Below are 24,754 nucleotides of genomic sequence, written 5' to 3'. Positions count from 1 at the left end.
AAAGCCATACAGTCCGTTGCCAAGCTTTAATGTGATATTTTAATTAGTATTTTATCACAAAAGAAGCGACACAGTGAAAGTATATGTTCTGCTTTTAAACACAGCTCTGAGATTTAGGACACAGATCTGACATGTTGTTCATGAATCAGTTCACACCCTTGGCAAAGCTATTTTCTCTCTCAGACAAATATAGTTTTACAGCAAGGCGCAGAGGGGAAAGAACTGCTAAATATGCAGACACTTTATCAACTGACAAAAGTAGGAATAAATTATATTAATTAGATTTATTTTTAATGGCTTAAGTGGCTATCAAATATAATCCAAGAACAAAAAGCTTCTGTCATTAGACTAATGAGATCGTAAAAATGAAGGAGGTTTAACAGAAGTGTGGGGAAGACAGAGCACTTACAATAGTTTATACTTGAACCTTTAAGATACAATAAGATGTTTATCATACATCATATATAAAGAAGTAATATTTACACATTTGATACATAATCTGATGAAAATGAAATGTATTAAAATATATTACTTTAAGGATAAATTAATGCTTTTTACTTTTTGTCCCTTTTGTCAGTCTTAAACACCTGATGCTGTATCTTACAAAGCCATTTATCACAACGACTGACGAATGTCTTTTAATCTTAATACTTAAATTATTTAGTTTTAAATGAAGTTGAAAGTTACTGTTATTGCCTTGTTATTTAAGTAATTATTTATTTATCTAAAAAAATATTCTTTCTAAAATGTTTCTAAGAGTATATATATTTATATTGTATTTTTTTATGTACACTACTTTGAAGAGTGGTGACTGAAGCTTGCTTCTCCAATAAAGCAGAATTGGCTGTGGAGTCCAAAGCATAGAAACTGACTCATTATAAACTTTTGTAAAAGTTGATTAAGAATTAACTGGAGTGATTACGTTGATACTTGATCATAAAATTACCATTTTATACTTTCAAACAACTTTGATTTAATGCTGCAACTATTGAAAAAAAAAAGGGGGGGGGGGCTGTGGTACTACTTTTCTATATTATCCTTTTATCTTTTCACCTATTTCTTAAAATAATATTCAAGGCTACAAAGGAAGTAGAAATTAAACGCAAAGATATTTATGACTAATGTTACATTTACAGTCAGCGTCTTACGCCACCTCCTGAGTCATGATGGATGTTTTATGAGGTATGTGACCTACTGTCTGCAAAATTAGGCCAGCCACTTGCAGGAATCTACATAAGGAATGTTAAGTATTTTGTGATCGCAGGAATCCTTTCATTTATAGCACAGATAGAATTACTAACCTAGGTGTCCTGACACCGGGATGTAGATCTTACCGTCATGGTTTATCACTGACTTCCCACAATGTGTGTACGGCGTAATGATATGTAGCCCATTTTTGGTAATTGGAGGGCAGGATACATTGTGTCTCATTACATGTTAACCGTCTCTGGAAGGATGGACTTTACTTAAAAATGCATCAGCACTGTGTTGTAAAAGCACGCACAGTGCCTTCAGTCACTAGTTAAAACAATGAGTGATAGCCGTTACAGATTCAGACCATCTGGATGAGATTAACTGCATGTCAGACAGATGGGGAGTCTCATGGTTACTTACAGTGGTCAGGACGTGCTAACAGCTCCAGACTATATTGGGATTTAGGGATATGTTGGGCATTGACAGGGGGATAATAACCCTTAGACATCATCAAAGTGAAGACCAATTAAAACAGTATATATGCAAACTCAACAGCGTTGCCTTATTAACTATAAAGTGTCTTAACAGCTCATTGTAATGTTTTTGCATTAACAGGGAAGCTGTTGTCTAAATCAAGATGTTTAAAATACGTAAAGCGAAGGATGAGGAGCCAACTGCTCCAGGGCAGGGTAAGTAACAAGAATTTAAACATTCATCATCAATTACTGCCAAAAATTTAAATGTGTGAACAAAACTAAATGCTTAAAGTTCAGCTACAAGCTTTATCTTAAATTGTATCAAAGCTGTTAAACCTTCACATGTCCATACATTTGTAAAGAATGCCATTGATCTCATTAAATTACAGTGAAAATTAAAAAGAGGTCAAGAGTACCTGGAGTCATGATCACCCAGTATGTGGAAGAACTACCTGAAGGAGTGACCACCCCAGATTTCACTCGGAAACCTATTGCTATGACTATTCAAGAAGGTAAAATACCACCTCTAAACATGCATAAAATTTAGATTTTCTTAAAAACAATAACCTCATGGTACATTTTTGTTGCTATTTCTGTAGGGAAAACGGCAATCTTCAGAGCAGTCATTATTGGTAAACCAACACCAGAAGTGACCTGGGTGAGAAATAATGGGGAAATTGATGACAGGTGCAAAATAGTCCACGATAAAAGTGCTGGTGAACATCAACTACAGGTGAGACCGATGACCATGTTTTATAAACAATGCTTTACAGTTGCTCAATACCAATATTAATATCAGAAAGACCTCCAATACTGTCTAAAATGCTGGATCAGGTATCAGTGAGTATGTGAGTCTGTGCAGTGATCTGATCTCATATCATTTATTAAGAAATGTTAAACAGGGTCCCTACAGCTCAAAGCAAGTTAGAAAAGAAAAGAAACACATGCATAGACATCTATCACTAAGGTTAGTGAGAATTTTGCAGAAATATTGTCATATGACTTTTTTGGTTAAAAAGTTAGACAATGTACTTTAAATGCTGAAAAAACACTTTCTAGAGGGCAACATATGGAAAATAATTAATGTATTATATTATCATAAAAGAATCCATTTGGTTTACATTCAAAAAAGGTTTATTGTTAATTTGTCATTTAATTGGATGTGGTAATTACTTTTTATATTTAACAATGCAATATCAGAAAAAAACAGATTAATATAATTGTTCTTTCTATGTACAAGCATTTTATCAGACTTTTGAAAGATTGATTTAAGAGATTTGAATAAAGATCAAGGCCTTGTTTTTGCATTAATAATCTCACTGGCTTTTAAAAGTTTTCCAAGAAATCTATTTCAATTTACATCTCTAAAACAGTTGTCGACAGCGAGCGCATGGCGCTGTACAGCTACTGACAACCACAGTTTGAGAGCATCAAAGAAGAACTGATTTGCAATATATAGTTAGCTAAATGTAATAATTTCTATGGTATGGTTTCACAAATGGTTTAGCCTGCGCCATGCTATACAACAATGATAGCAATCATTTTACATACATACGAGGTTAGTAGTACATGCTATTCAATTTTTAAATTTAAATTTATCTTTTTAAACTAAACGGTATCAGTTCATTTGCCGATTTGAAAGTTCGGGTATTAAAATCAGTTTCAGGACGGAGAAATGGCATCCGAGCATCTGTAGAATGCTTTCTCAAATAATTGAAAACCAAAAGAAGAGGTCAATAAATCAATCAGACAGTTCAGTATGAGTGTCTATCTGGGTTTTGTAAAATTACTGATGCTCTCGTATTAATTGACAGATGCCTGATGTATCCGTGGACCAAGCTGACACCTACAAGTGTTATGCCAGAAATGAATATGGAAAAGCGGTTGTAACTGCTACGCTTAATGTTATTGAGGGTCAGTTACTCACTTTTATTCCATTATACATCAAATCAAAGCTAATCGTTAAGATAAATTACATCAGTCTCACTTCACTTCATCCTCTTTCATTTTAGTTGGCTTTAAGAAGAGCAGAGCCATGCAAGAATCCAGAACAGGTACACAGCCTATGTTTAACCTATATTAATGCAAACTGTTATTGAATGAAGGTTGTAATTATGCTGCTGGTTTTTTGTAGCTATCCGAGAGTTGCCTGAGGACTATAAAAAGGCCTTGAAAAATAAGTAAGTAGTACATATGAATGGGCAAAAGTACATGACTGTGTTTTTTGCTGATGTTTTCTGTTATCTGAACATGTATAATTATTACCTTACAGTGCTTTATATACTTTTTTCTCTTTGTAGGGTTGACATGGAGGCAAAAGAAGACAAAAAACCTGAAATTGATGATAGGTTTTGGGAACTGTTGATGAGTGCGGACAAGAAGGATTATGAGAGTATCTGTTGTCAGTATGGTGTCACTGATTTTCGTGGAATGCTAAAGAAACTAAATGAGAAGAAGATCGAAAGGCAGCAAGAGCAAGAAAGGGTATGTATCAGCTTCACCTAAATGTATATATGAAGCACCAAACAGCCAACACAGCCACGATCATAATGTGAATGAATGCACTCGAATACAACTATCTTAATTTTTTTTCCTAATTCCAATTACTGCAGGTTGTTGAGAGGCTATGCAACCTAAAGCCTGTTGAACTGAAAGAAAGTGGTGATGCAGAGTTTGAACTTGAAATGTCACTTAGAGACCCTACCAGCAAAATCTTCTTATTCAAGGTGAGATGTACTAAAAGTCATATCACACAATCTGCCACTCATTCACATTTCGTCATATATTGGACCAACTTTTATGACTGCTTCCGTTCAAACAGGACGGAGTCATGATTCCTTTTGATGCCGACACAGAGGTAAAACATGGACTGAAACAAGTGGGAAAGAAGTTTGTGTTTAGCATCAATGGTGTTAACCCGGAAGATGCAGGGTTATATCAAGTGGAGGTCGACGGAGTTAAGATCTTCTCGACTGACTTCAAACGTGAGTGGATGCAGAAAAATAATGATCTACACACTTTGCTGTAATATGAACAAAATGCTGATACAACAGTGAAAAAGTTCTATGATTGCTAGTAGTTGTGCTACTGTATGACAGAAAGTAAGAGATACTGTGTTATGTTGATAATAATTTTGGGCTTTGTCTAGTTCCCCCAGTGGAGTTCTTGGTCAAGGTTCAAGACGTGAAAGCAGAGGAGAGAGAGGACGCGGTGTTTGAGTGTGTCATCTCAACTCCCCTGAAAAAGATAAATTGGTTGGGAAAGAATGTCCCACTGGAGCAAGGGGAAAAATATGACATCCTTGTGTCAGAGGATATGCTGATTCACACATTGGTGGTGAAGGATTGTATGCCATTGGACAAAGGCATTTATGCTGCTTCAGCTGGAATGGCGTCCTGCAGTGCCTGGCTTATAGTGGAAGGTACTGTTTAGATATTTTATTTATTTTTAGACTGTTTAACAAAAGTTTATCAAGTATTTAAAATGTCTCATAAAGCTTTAAAAATGTCCTGGTACTGTGTATCTTTTTAATAGTTGACAATGATCCAAACTCACACGGGAAGAAGAAACCTCGCAAAACCACCAGAGCCGGTGGTGGCGGACCCGAACTATTGAGGATTGCTCAGGAGCAACAGGCTAAGGTACAGAAAGAGAAAGAAGAGTTAATTGCAAAGGCGAAGGCGGAGGCAGAAGCAGCGGCTGAAGCAGAAGCAGCAGCTGCAGCTGAGAAAGCAGAAGCTGAAGCAAAAGCAAAAGCAGAAGCTGAAGCCAAAGCCAAAGCCAAAGCAGAAGCGAAAGCTAAAGCCAAAGCTGAAGCTAAAGCTAAAGCTCAGGCAAAACCAAAGGATGAAGCAAAGAAAGTGACAAAGAAAAAGACAAAGGCCAAGGTAAAGGTGCAGGCAAAGGCAGAAGCGGGAGAAGGCGCAGAAGCAACTACTTCTCAAGAGGAAGGGGCAGAAGAGGATGAAGAAGAGTATGAGGAAGAGGTTGAGGAGGACACTGAGGAAGACTTTGATGAAGAGGATGTGCAGGGGGAAGCTAAATCTGCTGAACCAGCTGAACCTGCATCATCAGAAGCAAAGAAAGAGGTAAAAGAGAAGGAGGGAGAGGCTCCTGCTGAAGCTGCTGAAACTGAAGAAGAGGGGCCCGTTCAAGAGAAAAGAAAGAGAGTGAGAGCAGGCCCACTCGTCCCCGATACAGTCATCGGTATGCATCAGAACATAGCAATTACATTATTAACACTGCTTTGTTGTTCATATGTGCCCAATCCCCATTAACAATAAGACTGTATTTCCATTTAGACCCAGGAGTATACTTCACCAGTGGACTGTCAGATGTAGCTGCAATCATTGGTACTGATGCAGAACTGGTCTGCAGGCTGAGCAGTGAGGAGTGTGATGCAGTCTGGTACAAAGATGGGAAAGAGGTGAGAAGAGCTGACACAGGATAGGGTTGTGTTGGTGTGAAAATTTCAAAGCGGTTTGAAATTAAGCCAAACAAACGGCCGTACCGTTTGTAATGTTATTTTTTAAATCGGAAAACACATGCTGCATATTGTGACATTCAATGGAAATTACATACAGTATAGCCAAGAGCAAGTAACAATAGCATAACTTGTTTTAAGCGATGTAATTTACTCCAGCAGAAACTCTCTGCCTTCCAGCCAGCTGACACTATGTTTAGGTTTTTGTTGTTAAGAGGGATAAATAGCAACACGGTGTCCAACAAAAGTTCAGCTCACAACACCGCCTGCTGCCAGTAAGGACAGCTCTTTAATTGGCTTCAAATCCAAAATGTTGTCAGATTGGTTCAGTTTTAGTCTTCACTCCTAAAAGTAAACAACCACAGTGTGTGCCGCTCTTCCCCCTCTCACGTTGCCAACACTGGCCACTTCGGCACACACTACCTGCTGGACAATAGTGGCTTTGTTAGTCCATTTTTAAGCATAATATTACATTATTTACGCTGTCATATTACTTATTACATACACAATTTGACTTTGATTTAGCACTGTGACTTATGCTCCTTTTAAAAATGCCAGAACATGTCAAAATGACAAATGCTGGTTCAGCTGGTTTGCATAAATCAAACTGGTTTAAGCTTATACACCCCACCGGATCGGCAAAACCAGAAATCGACCAAACTCTAACAGAGTAATAGCTTTCATTTTAACCTTCTGATATTTGACTGTTGACATGTTTGTGGATTTCAGATAACAGCTACAGAGAATATCTGTATTGTTAAAGATGGAACTTATCGCAAACTGATTATCAAAAGCTGCAAAGAAGAGGATGCTGGAAAGTATAAATGTGAAGCTGATGGGCGTAAAACAGAGGCTGCACTAAGCGTTGAAGGTACTGTACTGAGAATAAAGATGAGGTACTCAAACTAACGCAAAACAAAAAGGGCACCCGCTATGAAAAACAATATTCTCTACAGCTCAGCGATAAAAGACTCAGATTGAAAAGATGTGTGCTTTTTCTACTAGATCCTCCAAGAATTAACACTGATGACCTCGCAGAGTTTGTAAAACCTGTTGCAATCAAAACTGGGAAAGAAGTAGCCTTCAAGCTGTCTTTTGTTGGCCGAGAGCCCATGAAGATCCAGTGGTACAATGAGGGCGAGGAGCTGTTCGAGGACACCCACATCAGAATCGAGAAATCATCCACACACAGCCGCCTAGTGCTAACCAAGTGCCATCGCAAAACCTCAGGAGAAATTAAGATTAAGATTAAAAATGAATGTGGAACAACTGAGGCCATCTCACAGCTGGTTGTGTTAGGTAAGGTTACGGTGCATATTGAGAGCTGCATGTTCTGCATTTGTAGGTTATATACGTATCATAGGACATGAATATGAGTATGTTTTTCCTTTTTTCTTTCGTCTCACTGCAGATAAACCAACACCACCTCTGGGCCCTGTGGATATCATTGAAAGTTCTTCAAATTGCATTGACTTCAAATGGAGGCCTCCTAAAGACAACGGCGGCTCCCCGATCACAGACTACATCCTGGAGCGCCAGCAAATTGGTCGAAACAGCTGGAAGAAATTAGGCAAAATTGGCCCAGAGCCTAAATACAAGGACACTGATGTGGATCATGGAAGAAAATACTGCTACCACATCAGGGCAGAAACTGATCAAGGCATAAGTGAAATGATGGAAACCGATGACATTCAGGCAGGGACAAAAGGTGAGTCTTCCAACAAGCACACCAACATTATCGCCAGTGTCTCAAAAACAAAAGGCTCAATGTGTTGATCTGTTCTGTGCACTCGACATCTACTGCAAGTCTATCCATCCCAAACGAGGGATCCCTCTCAGTTTCTGAGGTTTCTATCTTCTTCTTTGTAAAGCGCTCTGAGGCAAATTGTGATATTGGGCTTTATACATAAAACTGAACAGAAAAAATTAATTTGTATTGCCAGGTGAAAAAGTTACACTTTTTTTTTTCTTTTTGTTATTCTTTCAGCATACCCTGGACCTCCTTCTCAACCCAAAATTGTTAGTGCTTTCAAAGACTGTATCAATCTTGCGTGGTCTGCACCCACTAATACCGGAGGAACCAACATTTTGGGATACAACGTAGAGAAACGCAAGAATGGCAGCAATCTGTGGGGCTTTGTCAACCCACTCGATGAGCCTATCAGAGGTATAGTCTGTCCCTCCAGAATGTTGCGAGCGTAACAACTAACGCAAATTCAGCCAGTCCCTGTGACCTTAAAGTGACTTTGCTATTTTGTCCAAACATCACAACTTTACTGCAAATTTGACTATTTAAAGCGGGTACAATGTAATTTCACTGCGCATGGCATATTGATATTCTCATCCCCTCTTTGCCCCACTTCCTCTCTGTTTATCATGAGGCTGCTATGGAAGTGTGAGCTCTGTGCCTGGCACAAATTCACATACACTGTGACAGGGCTAACTGTTGGCATCACACAGCTAACATCACATAATGGTTATGAACAGGTTTAACGACAAAGTCAAGCCGTTTTGGTGTCAGTGTGAGATTGTTGGGACTATTCAACGCCTCGGAATTGAATGTTAGCCATTACTGCTCTGTATACTAGTGCTAACTGTTAGCAGGACATGGCTATTCAATGGTTAATAATGGATTTAACAATTTTGTTTTGGTGTCAGTGGAAGATTGTAAACAACTCAGCGTTGGGTGTGAGCCACTGTGTTTAGCTTGTGCTAAAGAGGAAGAGCGAACAGGTGTAGAGCAGCTCAAAGAGATGGTCCTTCAGCACTGCTTCAAAAGACAGCAACAGCTGTTGGTCTGCAATCAGCTGTTAATGACCCCCAACCTGCCATCACAAAGAGTTTCTCAGTCTGTGGGAAACATCGAATGCTCAGACTCCAACACTCCAAAACAGCATCACAACCTTTTTTTTGTAATTTTCACTTGTCCCAAAATTTCATTGGGAACAACACCTATACACATTGCAATATGCTTTGACATCATTTAAAAAAGCTGCCATATAATCAGGCATTTCAGACCACAAAATTAAAAAAAAAAACAGCCCACAGAATCCATAAGGGACTGTATAGTGTTGTATACAATTAGAATATAGATGCAGCAATGTCATGACAAATGTGATGTGTAAAGAATTATTTTCTACATTTTAAAGCCCTAACTACACATTTTAACATGCTAACAGAGAAAAAGTATGCAGTGAAGGATGTTGTTGAAGGCATCGAGTACGAGTTCCGTGTATCAGCGATCAACATTTCTGGAGCCGGGGAGCCAAGTTCGCCTTCTGAATTTGTGTTTGCAAGAGATCCAAAGAGTAAGTAATAAGCCAATAAAAGCTATATTTTGACTTCAATGATTTATCCCTCCAATCTAAGTGCTTAAATGCTTTTATCTTCAGAGCCCCCTGGTAAGGTTATTGACCTGAAGGTGACAGACTCCACATACACCACCTTATCTCTGGGGTGGACCAAACCCACTGAGGAGGAAGGGGTCCAGGATGAAGCCAAAGGATACTTTGTTGAGCTCAGACCAGCAGAAAACCCAGAATGGGGTCGCTGTAACTCCAGTGCTATCATTATGACCTCATACACTATTATGGGTCTGAAGTCTATGGCCATGTACTGGGTAAGAGTTGTAGCCACCAATGAGGGTGGAGACGGTGAGCCTCAGGAGTTGGCCAACTACATCATTGCAATGCCTCCTCCAGGTGAGTCAATGGGAATTGTTAACTGAACACAGACAGAATTTTAAACGTTTTACGTTTCTGTAATCACTTGAAATTCTTCCCACATTGTCACAGTGAGACCTCAATTCACTGACAAAAAAATGAAGAACTTTATGGTAATGAAGGCTGGGAACGCTGCTCGGATCAACTTCAACTTTGAGGTTCAGTATGATAATCACACAATCACTTAAAAACACAGAGTCGTTTAACTCAATGTCCTGCTACAGTGGAAAACAACACACCTCTCTGCTGCTCTACAAAAAGAGCATAAACCCACATCTTAGCCTGTATCTGCTGTTGTTAACAGGCCTCTCCGATACCAACTATCAACTGGCTCAAAGACGGACTTCCTGTCAGCAAGCATGTAACAGTGAGCAACACCGACACATCATCGCAGTTAATGATCCCCTCAGCAGAGCGCCATGACACTGGGATCTACACAATCATTGTCAAGAACATTGTTGGTCAAGAGACCTCGAGTGTTGAGATAAGAGTCACAGGTACAGTAAGAAAAGAACATTTTAAATAATCTGGGATGAGTGGGGAAAGTTCACAGAGAGCCAGACTCATAGCAAGATATGAATAATCTGTCCTACCTGTTTCCAGATGACCCCAAGCCTCCAGGCCCCGTGGAGTTGGAGGAGAATGTGTCAGGAACAGTGACGGTTTCCTGGACTGCCTCTCCAGATGAGAAGAAAGACGACAGGCTGCACTACATGATCACGAAGCGTGATTCTGTTAAGCGTACTTGGCAAATTGTAGCAGACCATCTCTTCAACAACAAGTTCACCGTTGTCAACATTATGCCGGGGAGGCAGTACAAGTTCCGGGTCTATACCAGGAATGACATGGGACTTTCCAATCCCTCCGAGTCAGCAGTCTGGGAAGTGAGGAAAAGAAAAGGCAGGTTAAATAAAAGTGAAGCAAAAGTGTGTATAGAGCTGAAACAATCAGTTGATACTAATGTTAAAAAGACGATTCAGCCTAATATCAAAAAAATATATATTTTCCCTGTTATCTGTGGTGTTACTTCTCAAACTAGATTGTTCTGGTGTGAGTTGCTGAAGGTTGGAGATACTGGTCGCAGAGCTGTAAAGCATCTACTGCTAGCTCACCCAGTACCATGGAGCGAGCTAATGTTGCAGCTCAGCAGAGGAGAACACTTCATTTTTGTATTTCACACTATCATGAGCACGAGCTTCTCGTCCATGAGGAGATGTTTCCTTGTGCGTCCTGATTCGGTTGGTGCGTGTAGTTTGGTAGAAAGAAAATAGTTGCTACAGCTTGAGTAACTGGGTCATGATTTAGTGAAAGAAATAATTCTTAATAATTTAATTTAATAATTTAAATTTTCATATGTATCTTTTGAACACCAAGAGCTAAGCTCCAATACATTTGAGAAATGGCAGACATCTCTACAGTTGATATCTCCAACACTCAGCAACTCACACCAAAATAATCGAGTTTGATAAATAGCACTAAAGGTAAGATGAACGATATGTAATTTAAATTTTTTGGGGAGGGACTGTGCCTTTAAACTACTTGTTTCAGCCTTTCATAAAGCAAAAATAGATAGGATAGGCTGTTTGCTATGTAACTTTAAAGTAAATGTATTTGAGACACACAAAACAAGACATTTTTTTAAATATAACCTTGGGCTCTCGAAACTTGTGAGTGACACATTTATCACTATTTTGTTTGTTTCTTAGACCAAAAATTAATCAACAGATTAATCAGAAATGAAAAAAGCTGTGTGTGTGTGCAGCCCTGTCAGCCCGGGTATAAACAGATGAAGAACAGTATAAAGCTGCAAACAATTACTCAAGTTTAGCTGGGCTAAAGAAAACTAATCATCAATGATTAATCATTTCATATATTTTCATATATCATATTTTTTAAGTAAAATGCCAAACATTTGCTGGCTCCAGCTTCTAAAATGTGAAGATTAGCAGCTTTTCTTAGATCAGGCACAACCTCGGGCTCTAAGAAGTTGTGATTTTGTTACCTTGGCCAAGATAATGAACCTCAAATCGCTCCTGATGCTGCGCCATCAGAGTGTGAGAGTGTGTGAATGGTTACTGAGTAGCAGGTGGCACCATGTATGGTTGCCTTGGCCACCAGTGAGTGAATGTGTGTGTGAATGGTTGAATGTTACATGTAGTGTAAAAAGCACTTTGAGTGGTTGCAAGTTTAGAAAAGCGCTATACAAGTGCAGTCCATTTACCATTTCATAAATTAGATGATTAATCAAGAACGTTACTGGCAGATTCATTGATAATGAAAATAATAATTAGTTGCAGCCCCAGATTTAAACAAAGCAGTTTAGAAACAAGTGAATAGACATGAGCACTTAACAGGAGCATAACAGGGATGACAATTTTAAAGAACTATAATAAAAAACGTCTTCCTCCCAAAACAAAATTAAAGAATAGCAACTGGATACATCTGAAGAACATTTTTGTGCATATGTGTGAAGCCTGCTATGTGGTTAAGTGCAAGGTTGGCCATCTTGCTGGTGAATGTTTTGTTTGCCTGATGTAAATAATTACTCTGATATTCAGCTGTAGACACTAACCGAAGATATATGAATCAGTCAACATACGACTGAATCGAATGTAGCGATGAAAAGAGTATCCATCACGATGTATTCCATCCTTTCAACTTTTCTCTCATTCTGTGTGTATCCTCCCAGAAACCTTTTCTGTGAACGCTCCTGCCTCTAAAAACTGCACCTTTGAGACGCCTCCTTCATTCTCCGTTCCACTAAAAATGCACAACAGTCCAGAGAGCTACGAGTGCTACATGAGTTGTGCAGTAACAGGAAACCCCAAACCCCATGTTACCTGGTACAAAAACAACATCAGCCTCAACACCAACAGTAACTACTACATCACTAACACCTGTGGGGTGTGCTCCATGGTGATACTCAAAGTTGGACCCAAAGACAGCGGTGATTACACAGTCATCGCAGAGAACGCTCTGGGCAGAGTGGAGTGCTCAACTAAACTTGTTGTTCAAGGTAAAAAAAAAAAAAAAGATTTTATTGCTATATCTTAAATTACACACTTCTGGCTATGTGTTTTAATATTTTTTCTACTCTCCCTCTTGCTTCAGAGTGAGGTGATGCAGTGAACACCTGAAGACAGCTCTTCGATTTAAAATTAATGGAATACAAAGGATGTGCCAATTTTGAAACCTGTTTTTTGTGAATTACTGTATTAATGTGCTTCAGTAAACTGTGAGGAAAATAAGAATGCAAGAGACAAAGAAAGAGGGAGCTCTTGATAACTATCCACAATGTTTCAAAGCACTGATTGTGTTGTATTTGAGTGCAAATTTTACTGAATTTATCTACTGGATGCAGAGAGCACTTTGACAAGAGACATCCGAGATTCAACAGTAATTGTATGCTAATCTTGCACCCAAACGTGTTTATTCATTGACCTATTTTCCCTGAGCTGTGATTATAGCTAGTTTACTGTCTGCAGAAAATCCACTGGCTTATCTGAAGTTACTACCTCATGGAAAACTGACAATATGGCTATAACCATAAGTACGAGTTAATGTTTGTATGTGTACTGTTTGAATGAATTATTATGCCAAAATGTAAATAAATATTTCCTGTTCAACAGTGAATTGCCTTACTTGCCTTTTTCCATGCTTATTTAATCATGAGTTTGTCACCTGATGTATTCTTAGACTAACAGTCTACAGGCTCTCTAGTGCCTCAGTGTGGCTGTTTATAGGTAAATTTATAGCTAAATACTTAAACCATTATCCTAACACTCAGAATGACAATGTTCATAAGTAGGTAATGTTTACCAGGTTCACCGTCATACATTTTAGCATGTCAACACCAAGGTTCAACCTCCGGGGCTGAAAAATGAAGCCAACTCAGAAGTGCCAGAAACTGCAGTTCCTCTAATGGCCACTAGAGGCTGGCTACAGAAGTGAGTCAATCTCCCTGGACCCCTATGTTCAAATGCCTAACTTTACAGCAGAAATAACCATGTTTACAGCCTGGTACAAAAAATGGTTTTGGTCTCTATAGTTAATTTCAACATTCATGACAACTAAATGGGAGTTGAATGTTTATACAACTCACCTATTTACATTTTAGTAAGGCTGATAGTTACCCATATTTAAGGGCGGGACTGCTTGAGTGACAGGCTGTCTCTGGAGCTTCACCCATAAACAGTATAAATAATGGACGTACCTACCATAACATTGTCCATTGGCTTGTAGACTACCGTTCTGAAGCCCCAGTTCAGCATTTCAGATATCCCCATTTTGGGGCTTTTGGAGCCAGGGGTGACCATATATGGATGAGAGGGTAGAGCTGTAGGGGAGTAAGTGGTGGATCTAACTCACAGATTGCAGCAAAGCCTCACAGACAGCCTGTCACACAGCAGCTCTGCACTTAAATATGCCTAACTTTAAGCCTTAATAAAATGTTAACCAGTGAGCTATTAAAAAAAAAATCATCCCACTTACAGCTGTCATAAATTTTGAGACTGTTTTTGTACCAGGCTTTACACACTTTTTCTGCTGCAATGTTATGCATTTTAACATGGGTTTTACCATAGACTGTATATAAAGATGGACGACATGACAGCTTCCCCAAAGTGAGACTATTCAATTTTGATTGTAACCTGGTGTCTGACTGCAGTACAGGTCCTAAGACCCGCCCCTCTATGTTAGGGAATGGTCATAGGCTCCCTCACAAGATGGCAACGCGCATATCTGGGACATTTTAACCTCACTTCAGCATTTTTATTTACAGTCTTTGGGTTTTACTCTGTTCTGAAGCCAGCCTCAAGTGGCCATTCGATGAACTTGACTTTTTAGTACTTCCAAATCAAGATCTTCAGTCAAATTTGCACTCCACAAGCCAGTAGATGAAGCCATGGTGGCCACATCCGTTATTTTATACAGCCTATGCTTGACACCAAGTACAGCTGAGGTTGATGGGGATGCCTTTGGTTTGGTCAATTGAATTTGCACATTGAATACAAATTATAATGTTGAGCTCATGATGGCACAGAATGATAAGTTAGTGTCTGTACCAAATGTTACTGCAATCCATCCAACAGGTGCCGATACGTTTCACTCAGAACCACAGATGTCAAACTCATGATTGCGCTAGATCAGTGGTGTCAAACATACGGCCTGCAGGCGAGAACCAGATGACCAAAGGGTCCAGTCCAGCCCGCTGGATTTTGCACATGTATTATCGATGAACTTGTGAAGGCCAAAAGGTGAAAGGTTTCAAGAGCAAGTTAAACAGTGAGTAGCCTACTTCATATAAAAAGCTGCTTCAGAGCTTTTCCACCCTGACAAGAATACACATTTCTGAAAAAATGAACACTTATCGTAGTCATATTTTTAGAACATTGTACGAAACATTGAATAATAGAATATGTTGCAGCTGCCTCTGTAAATGGTTTGTAAGGCAGGGGATAACTTCACCTACTTTCTCAATAAATTCTACTTTATTTTGGTGTGGTGATGACAGTTTTGCTTTGCAAGAGTTGAAATGTATGGGAAAATGCACATGTAATGACAATAAGTAGTAGACTGAGTGATTGCGGAAAAACATGATTAAAATTGCACTTACTTTTCTTGAGACATCTCGGGCTGTTCATAATATGTTTTGAAAATGGATGGGACGTGTTTGGCATGTACTTCTTAACACTAAAGAAGGGGGAAAATTTGGAGGTGTTGTTATTAATTGTTTACGACGCGTTTTACTGGTCCGGTCCACATGAGATGAAATTTGTATGTGGCCGTTGAACTAAAATGCTGCAGTAGAGGAAAGGTCAAAGGATTTAAAAAAAAGAAAAAAAAAGCCAGAAGAATTCATCCTCTGGGCACCATGAATGTTTTTATTACATTTCATGGCAATATATTGATTTGCTGCTAAGACATTTCACTGAAAAGCAAAAATGTCAACATCCTGGTGTCAAACTATCCAATAGTTACACAGATATATTAGCCTGGAGCAAAGTGTAGAACGAACAGACCAACATTGCCATCCATTGAGCCACGCCTTTAGCGCAGATAAAAAAAACAAACAATCACAATGACATGTGCACAATACAATTTCTGTGCTCTAAAATGTCAATAAACAGACTCAGGCAGTAGCCTTGTCTCTTCCTATATTTATCATTGCCTTCAGGTACAATCCAACCATACATCATTCTGCAACACCAAATGCTCGTCCTATAAAAAAACCCAAAAAAAAAAACCCACAAGAATTAAGTTCCAGTGTCTTTTATATAGGTCTAAGGTCCCAGTTTTCTGGTCTCATACATAATTATCAAGTAATTATGTATATAATATTTTTTTTGTCTATACTTAATCAGATCTGGCTTGTTTGCTTTGATCACGTTCACCACGTGGGGTGAGGCATTGGCATTTATTGTGTGCCTTTCCATCTCGTGACTTCACATGCACCGCTTCCGTTTTGCCAACTGTCACATGGCTTCAAATTTCTTTTTAACTGCGAGCATGTGTTTGCAACGCTTTCGGAGTATAATACAAGTCTTTGTTGGAAAGTCACAAATGATGAAATCTCATGTGTATGACAACATGCAACCCTACAAACAACTGTGCATCTTCCTGCGTGAAATCTTAGGACACACTAATATTATCAGTGGCCTCACGGCATCCTGTTATTACAGACAGAACTGGGAGTTTATTGAACGAGGCTTTGACATTTAAAAGCTTTTAAACTACATGCCAATGGTGTTTAGCAATTCCTTATCGGACATGCGTATCAAAACATCTTTGCTGATGTTAAACACACAGTACAAAAGAGATTTTCTTTTAACAGACATTTAATTCCTTTCACAACATAAAAACATGGATGCTGTAGATCCTTTTTCACCACTTTACCAGAAAGTTTTTGTGAATTTAGCATAGGTCAAGTATAACTAATCAGGTCAATTCTACATATTTTTCATATTAACAAAGCCGTTGATTAAAAAATAAATAAAATTGCCAGCACACAGATGAGGTTTCCCTTAGTCCATGTTGCATACCGTTGTGTTGGGTAATGTCAGGTTTTTTTGTCATTGTTTTGCAGGGTAGAATTCAAAGCTCCTGACTTCTGTGACCTTGTGCAGTAAATGCCTTCAAGAACATCAAGCCTCTCATATCAGCTTCCCATGCCTTGGAACAGTCATAGTTCCTGGGCCACGCATCCGCTTTTATTACACTGCCTGAAATATCCACGCACACACATAATCGTGCTCAAACTGAGCATAGCTCTGTTATTACTAACACCACAATAACTGGGCTGTGGTTTAAAGTGCCAGCAACCCAGACTCCAGGAGGAATCTGAATGACTCCTCACATGTAAGTTAATAACCTCAAGGTGGGCTGCATGTACCACAAATACACAGTACGTGTCACATTACTGAAAAGTATTTACGTCCATTTTGAAATAAAAGGACTTACTAACAATTTGATTTATGTTGTTTTTCCTTTTCCCTATAAGGCTGATGTTGCTATGACCCAGTAATGTCGGATTCTCTGTGTTTTAGTGTGTAATTATACAGCTGACTGGTGGTGTTGATTTACGGAACAACTGGTATCATTTTGACTTTTTACTAAGAGTGAAATAAATGATGGTGATAGCTGCGCTGTGATGATTGCTCCAAGCTGTTTTGCAAAATAAACATAAGTCTCTCTGTAAATCTCTCTGAATATGCATTTATGTGAATAAAAACCTGCAAACAAAGTAAAGCTAGCCAGTGGTAGTGAACTAACAATAACAACAATAGAAATTAATTTAATTCAAGATTTTCATTCATAATTTTAACAAAAAAGAAGTAAATTTATTTAACAGTTGCCTTTCTTCTCATCAAATTACATTTGACCCATCGTCTTTCTTGACACAAGACTGGTATTACAATATTTTATTTCAGGCATCTATTAATACAACAATTATCTCACAGCTGGTCAAATGACTGTGCAGCCATGTGGTTAATGAAGCCCAAATTAAACACTATTGGACCTGCAACCTGTCACCTGCATACAGAGCATGTGGTGGGATGTTTTTTTTCCCTGTTTTTCACCATACAGTATAATGCCAATAGTGAGGCTGATTATTTAAAGAATACTTTGAGGAAAAAAAACATGAGAAGGCTGCTGAGGCACATTACCATTTAAATTAGTTTCACTTTAAGTCCATGTGCCTAATGACACTTACCGAGCACTATGAAAAACACCTGGTGCTTAGCTTTGAACAGGTTATGGTTGATCTTCAACAGTATGACCTTAATTACTTTGCAGATTGTTGCAGGCTATGACAGAAAAGAGAGAATTGTTTTTCCTGCTTTGTTATTGTTGAAGGCTCACTAAAATCCAACCCTATGTGCTGAGATATTCTTACACTATGTTCATAGAGAGAGTTGAGCAGATACATAATTTACTAAAAACAAAAAACAAACCTGTCAATGAGAAAGTAACGCAGTGAATTAATATTTTGGTTGATTTCAGGGAAGATTCATAAAGTGCCAAACACAATATTTTAATGAGTGGATTCATCTGAATTTTCATGTGAAGCCTGTGAAAACACTGTTTAGTATCAACATAAATGTAATAAAAATCCTACGACTTTTAGTTTGGGTCTGCAGCTGCAGGCAATATACATTTTAGACTTTTTAAACACCGTTTGGATTGAAGTTTCAGACCAATTTTCTAATAACCAAAATAGAAGGACATTTGTATTTTGCCCCAATGTTTATTGTAACATAAAGTAGTTTAATGATGAGTGAAAAAGTTAGATTATCTATGTCAAATGTTCAAAAAAACAACCCTTTTTAGACACATGGAAGACAATGAACATATTTATATTAACATAAAACTATCTATTTGGTTTACAAACACATGTGGCAAATATCTGGCATTTCTGGCCTGTTTTTTGGGTGATTTTGAGTTTTTTCAATCTGCATGTGAGATTCCACTGCTTGGATTCCCATCATGACGAGTTTAAGGATTTAAGAAAAAAAAAAATGTAAGAAATAATTTATTTGATTATTTAACAAAAAATAGGTTCTAAATTTAAATTAATGACTTTTTAAGGATTGCCAGGAAAAAGTAAACAAGTAATTTGTTAATGCCAAGACGACAAGACTTTTTGTAACATAAAAAAACCTCATCTACAAAGACAAATCTGTGGCACACAATTTGAGATTACACTGGGCTCACAATGTTATCCACGTATTATGTTAACACTCGCGTGCTAGGCCTCTTAGACACCTAATAAACACACTGTATTTTTTAGTTGGTGTAAAGAGGAGTCATTAGTGCATCTAAATATTAATAAAATGTTTTGTTGTTCTCGTAATTTCATGAGAGTGTCAGCTTGAGCATACCTGGCTGTAAACACTTCTTACTTTCACCTGTGCAACAACACTAAATGACACAGACAAAAAAAACAAAAGATAAAACAAAAAATGATATACGACTCCTTCAGTTCTCTTGTTTAAAATTTAAGAAGTAATCTCTAAAAGTTGTAAATGATTAAGTGAAAGGATCAGGACCAATAATGAGGAGAAATTACTGCAAAACAACATCAGACCCTCATTTTCACTGATTCCGACCACGAAAAAAGACATTTTTAAAAAACAGTCGAAATAGGTTAAAATAAACAGATAACCAAAAGTCTGAACACAGAGGCGCCTGAGAGTGAAGACTGGGTGGATGTAATATGTATATATGATGTATATATATATATATATATATATATATATATATATGTATATATGATTAGGAAGTTGACTTTTTCTTTCAGAGTGGAACTGGATAGATTTCATAGAATTTGGGAAAACTGGATTGAGTACATAATGCCAAGCAGATCGGACTTCATATGAAATATTGTGCAACTTGAACAACTGGTTCATTGCTACAATCTAAAAAAAAAACAAACTATAATTTGTTTAGGTAGAAGAATTCCTACTCTTATCCCTATTATGACACAAGTAAAAAGATTCTGTATGAGAACTGAGACCAGTTTACCAATGTTTGTCTGTTTTTCTTTTTTAAATAATTATCATTTACTTATTTACTTTTTCATAATTAGTATAAGTATGATTCTGCTTTTTTTATTTTAATATATATTTATTTTCTATTTTTATGTATTTAGTTATCTTATTTATTCATGTAGTTTATATTATTTATTTATTTTTCTCTTATTTTAAATGACTGCATGAAAATGCATGGACAAATACTGATACGGAAGTGTATATATAAATATGTGTATGTAAGGACATATATGTAGGGATAGAGGCATGCTCATGCAAACATAATGGGTCAGTCCTTGCAGTTTTTGTCTCTTTTTGTCTATATTAAATTTTCTATTATTTGTGATGACTGAAAAAAATAACGGAAAAATGTATATGAGACGATAACGTGTTTGATGGCTATTATGTCCTTGTCACAATAAAAAGAATTTAAAAAAAGAAACATAACCAATATGAAAACCAGTTCAAATATAAATAAAATCTTATAAAATAACAATAATTGCAATATATATTAACTCAAAGTTAAAACACAGCATAATAAACATGCTATAATTAATAATCAATTAAAAAAAAAATCTGAAATAGGGTATTTAAACAGCCGTAACAGTGGCAGAGTGTCCAAGTTTTATACGACAAAACAGCATCTTCATATTGATTTGGCTTAACTCAGAAAATTAATATCATCCATTCACACTACTCCTGTTGAAGCTCCTGCATTTGTGTCAGAAGAAGAAAATGCGACGGTCATCCCACCGTAAACCTTAGAGCCAACCTTGGCTTCCCTCCTCCCCCTTCCTAGAGGTTGTGATTTATGCCAAAAACCAAAAAGCAATCTGCCTTTCTTGGCAGGCACCATGTCTGACGACGTGTGTGCTTGTCTCCGAGTCACTGGCATTCCTGTAAGGGCTTAATAGCTTAAAGACCAGGGAGGCAACACTCAAATATCAGACTGGGAAGCAGCACCACTCAAGAGGATCACAGGAGGACTGAGGTAAGTTCATCATTCATCTTACACACAGCAGCACTCTTAGATGGAGGTGTGAACTATTTAAGAGTCGGCTACTGTTTTTAACACTGAACTAATGCTGTGAGTTAACACCGAGCTAAAATCGCAATCTGTCCAAAGTGTTTGCCTATAAACACAATTGTTTTACTCAGTGCTGTGATATGTAAGGTGTGTTATTTTAGTATTCTATCACTGACAATATTTTTAAGTGTAGAAGAATTATTTCAGATATTTATACTTGAATGTTTACTGGAATGTGTACTTTTAGAAATAATGTATTACTGTTTGGCATTAAGTTTGTGCAAATTAAAATCAGGGGCCAAAAGGTTATCCGAGTCATTCAATAGAGTTTATAAATGCAAATATATGCTAATGTGAACTTCCAGTAGCAAAAGCAGCTTCAAACCACATTCTCGGTTAGATGGTTATGTTCGTGTGGTCTCTTTTGTTGTGGATAAAAATAATTCTTATTTCGTTTAAAAGTTATCAAACACAGATTGTTTGATAAAAAATGAATAATCTATCTTAAGACGACAGTCATTTGATGAATTCATGGCTGTATTTTTGTATTTGACAGCTTAAAAAAATTCTATTTCTCAGCAGCATTTTATTATTTCCAAAAAATTCTATTTAACCCTTTGAAACCTGAGCAAATTGGCTTGATATCTTTCAAAAACACTGGAAGAAGGCAATGTGCAACGGAAGACGAAATCAGGAAATTGGCAAGAAAATAGTAAAAAGTACGAGAGATTTAACCTTACAATTTTTTGTTTTAATTAAAAACAAAAAAAACAAACAAAAATGTAAATGCCATTGAAAATGTGCATAAAAATGTATAAATCCATAACATAATTTTTAAATACGAAATTACAAGAATTTTAACTATAGTGTCCCCCAGATATTTTTCCCAAGCTTTTTAAAAATGATTTTCACTAATTTCTTGCACTTCGTGGAGCATTTCTTACCAAGTTGCTCATTGCCTTTTTCCCATGTTTTTTGAAAGAAAAACCAAATCAATTTGCGCAGGGTTCAAAGGTTTTTAAATACTTTTAAAAGACGTCTGAAAACAGCACAAGAAAAGTGATGTCGCTCCAGGTTTCAAAGGGTTAAACCACACACCTGTTCACCCCTTTACTTGTTTCTACAGTTTTGACTGTGACTGAAAGAGATACATTGTCAAACCGTAAAATCTCTCTGAAACCACGTCAAGAAGAGAGCTTGGTAATAACCCAAATTAAGCAAAACTGCCACACTGAGGTACTGCAGATGCTTAGCTTCGACGTCAACTCCATAGATAGCCACGTGCTTTCTGAACATGCCCTCTTGCATTTAGTCATTTTTATGATGCTTTACGATGTTCCGTGCTGTGTTTCAGTGCTGGTCATATAAGCAGCTGGTAGCAGTAACAGCAGTGTGTAACACAGGCCACATGAAACCCATAAAAACCAACTCCCATAGCAAATGAGCCATTTGCTTTGGAGCATGTCTGAGGCAGGGCTTAAAACTTCAGAGAACAGCTCCAAATGTTTGTTGAGTGCAAAAATGTATTTTTTTAACTTCTCACAATGAGCATTTAAAAGCACAGTTTTGGTTTAAAAAAAAAAATACATAAGTAAATAAAATCAAGGTCAACAGCATGTGACTCGAAGTCATGTGAAGTGCTCATCATACTCACCATATAGACTGTCTAAAGTTACATCATATTTAGCACACTATCTCTGTCAGCATATACAGTACCACTTTAAAAAGTGAATTTATTTCTACTTAGTTGATATACTGACATTAAAGTTAGGGGCAAATTGAAAACTTTGACATGTCGGGAGTTAAGCTGTAATTATGATAAATTATATTATGTTTATATTAATGTTATATTTTGAATCAGAACACCAAAATAATTGATCTAAAGTCTTCAAACCTCTCTTTAATTAGCAGGTTTCACCACATTACGACACACTCATAATGTCAACAGTGATTTACAAGCATATTAAGATGTTCGAGATGGGATGTTCACACTTTATGTGGCATGTGACGTATCGTGTGACAATCCAGTTTCCTCGTCTTCCAGCAGCCATGGTTGACACCCAAGAATATCACACGCCTGGGTGGGGCTACAGTTGTACAAATACCATACTAGCCTATACATAAGTGGGTTTCAAACACGTCAGAAGGTAAAGTTCAATTTGTCAGCATCATGACAACAGTGTCAACAGTTTTTTGGGATATTGTAAATCTCATGTCACTGTTCATTCAAATTCTTTTTTCTTGTATTGTATAAAATGCCAATCATATGAATGGCCAAAACAATATATTTAAAGGGACACATATTTTCCCCTTACCTGTAATGCTATTTATCAATCTAAATTTTTTGGTGTGTTTTGCATAGTGTTGGTAATATCTATATAATATATAATAATATTATAGAACGAAATGGCACTCTGCTTGTGGTGCTCAAAGTATATATAATATATAATAATATTATAGAACGAAATGGCACTCAGCTTGTGGTGCTCAAAGTACCAAAAAAATACATTTGCAACTTAACAGCAATGTCTCTTTATATATATATATATAAACTCAATTTTGAAACGTTTTTGCAACTTAAAAACACCAAATTTATCAGATCAATCTTTTTAAATTTTAGCCATTTCCGCAAACCAAGTTAACTGTGCCATATATCTGTATTCTGCTGGTTGTAGTCAATCAGTAGACAATCATATTTGTAAAGTCATTTTAAGGAAACAGACCTTGCAGATCTTTACTGAGGTTGCTAACACTTTGAAAGAACAAGGTTATTTCACTTGTCATTTTTAAGTTGCAACAACTTCACAAATTAAATACCGTTAAATTTTAAGTAAACTTAACAAATACATATTAAGTAGACATGATTGAGATTAATAGTTATATATTAATAGTTATTTTTAACTGTGTAGGTCCAAGGACACAGGGATGTTGTATGCTGTAAAGCCCTCTGAGATTCTGAGCTTTATAAATAAAATTGAATGGAAAATTGAATTCTATTTGACAAAAAGCAGACATCTCAACAGCCTATATCTGCGACAGGATTTCTAAAGAGCACTACAGGTGAGAGAAAAATTATGGGGGTCAAGTGTCCCTTTAACACCAAAAGAATCTAGAAGAAAAGAGTCTTCCATGAATGTGCATCTAAAACTATGTTGGAAAGATGTACAGTTGAGTTGTTAGGTGTGAAATCAGGCTTCAGTTCTCAAAATAACACCTGCTGGTGCCTCACGGCAGGAAGGTGCCCTTGCATATCAGCAATGCTATCAACATCATAACGCTGTAAAAAGTCAGTTGGTCAGTCGGTCATTCAGCTGCTCGCTCAGCCAGTGAGAGTGTGTGTCTGCTCTGTTCACCTTGAGTTATAAGGAGCTTTACAACTTCAGGTGGCTGCTGTCTGCGTTCACACTCTACTCTGCTATTAGATCAGTCAGGGATAACTCAGCTCACACAATGCATGATCCAGTCATGCATTACGTCGGCTGTGCATGTGCACGGACAGCAGTTAGGTCCCATTGTGCATAAAGAGAAAACAGCCTATAGTGACAGCAAGCAGGGCTGTTATTCAAACTAGCCTTGTGACAAGGGAAATGATTTCACAGTTACAGAGTTCAAACAACATCAGCAATATTTAGTTTGAGGAAACAAACTTGATTTTCTCTTAATTTTCTGTTAACAGAAAATCTAAGAGAAGTCAACTCCAGATGCACCGAACGTTCCTAACCAACAAAATCTGCTCCGACCAGATGTGCTCAATGCTGAATCCCCCTTGATCATACGTCACTTATTAGAGTAGGTAACTAAACACTATATAAGGGCAGGTTTTG

At 37.4% G+C, this 24,754-nt stretch overlaps 1 protein-coding gene across 1 annotated transcript; it reads left to right on the top strand.

Annotated features, from left to right (window-relative positions):
* The first annotated feature begins 1,831 nt into the window (after positions 1 to 1,831).
* On the top strand, positions 1,832 to 12,991 carry LOC121948677 (immunoglobulin-like and fibronectin type III domain-containing protein 1). The gene is made up of 24 exons (XM_042494078.1): positions 1,832 to 1,883; positions 2,060 to 2,182; positions 2,270 to 2,403; positions 3,485 to 3,584; positions 3,683 to 3,724; positions 3,805 to 3,850; positions 3,971 to 4,154; positions 4,283 to 4,396; positions 4,492 to 4,654; positions 4,819 to 5,091; positions 5,205 to 5,656; positions 5,693 to 5,876; positions 5,972 to 6,096; positions 6,883 to 7,024; positions 7,159 to 7,452; positions 7,565 to 7,861; positions 8,141 to 8,320; positions 9,333 to 9,461; positions 9,546 to 9,854; positions 9,948 to 10,033; positions 10,180 to 10,372; positions 10,479 to 10,775; positions 12,565 to 12,891; positions 12,987 to 12,991. The coding sequence occupies exons 1-24, from the start codon at positions 1,832 to 1,834 to the stop codon at positions 12,989 to 12,991; spliced, it is 4,251 nt and encodes a 1,416-aa protein (XP_042350012.1).
* Positions 12,992 to 24,754: the final 11,763 nt, after the last annotated feature.

This window comes from Plectropomus leopardus, chromosome 2, assembly GCF_008729295.1.
Source record: "Plectropomus leopardus isolate mb chromosome 2, YSFRI_Pleo_2.0, whole genome shotgun sequence".
In the NCBI taxonomy this organism is placed as follows: Eukaryota; Metazoa; Chordata; class Actinopteri; order Perciformes; family Serranidae; genus Plectropomus; species Plectropomus leopardus.
Note: the sequence above shows the minus strand (reverse complement) of the source record. Positions and strands in the feature narration are given on the sequence as shown.

What these genes read in the sequence shown, in the direction of transcription:
- LOC121948677 (XM_042494078.1), top strand. Translation starts at nt 1,832, where the DNA reads ATGTTTAAAATACGTAAAGCGAAGGATGAGGAGCCAACTGCTCCAGGG. An exon ending in CTTCTCGACTGACTTCAAAC is followed by an intron (nt 4,655 to 4,818) that starts GTGAGTGGATGC and finishes GGCTTTGTCTAG; the next exon opens with TTCCCCCAGTGGAGTTCTTG. An exon ending in CATTGCAATGCCTCCTCCAG is followed by an intron (nt 9,855 to 9,947) that starts GTGAGTCAATGG and finishes ACATTGTCACAG; the next exon opens with TGAGACCTCAATTCACTGAC.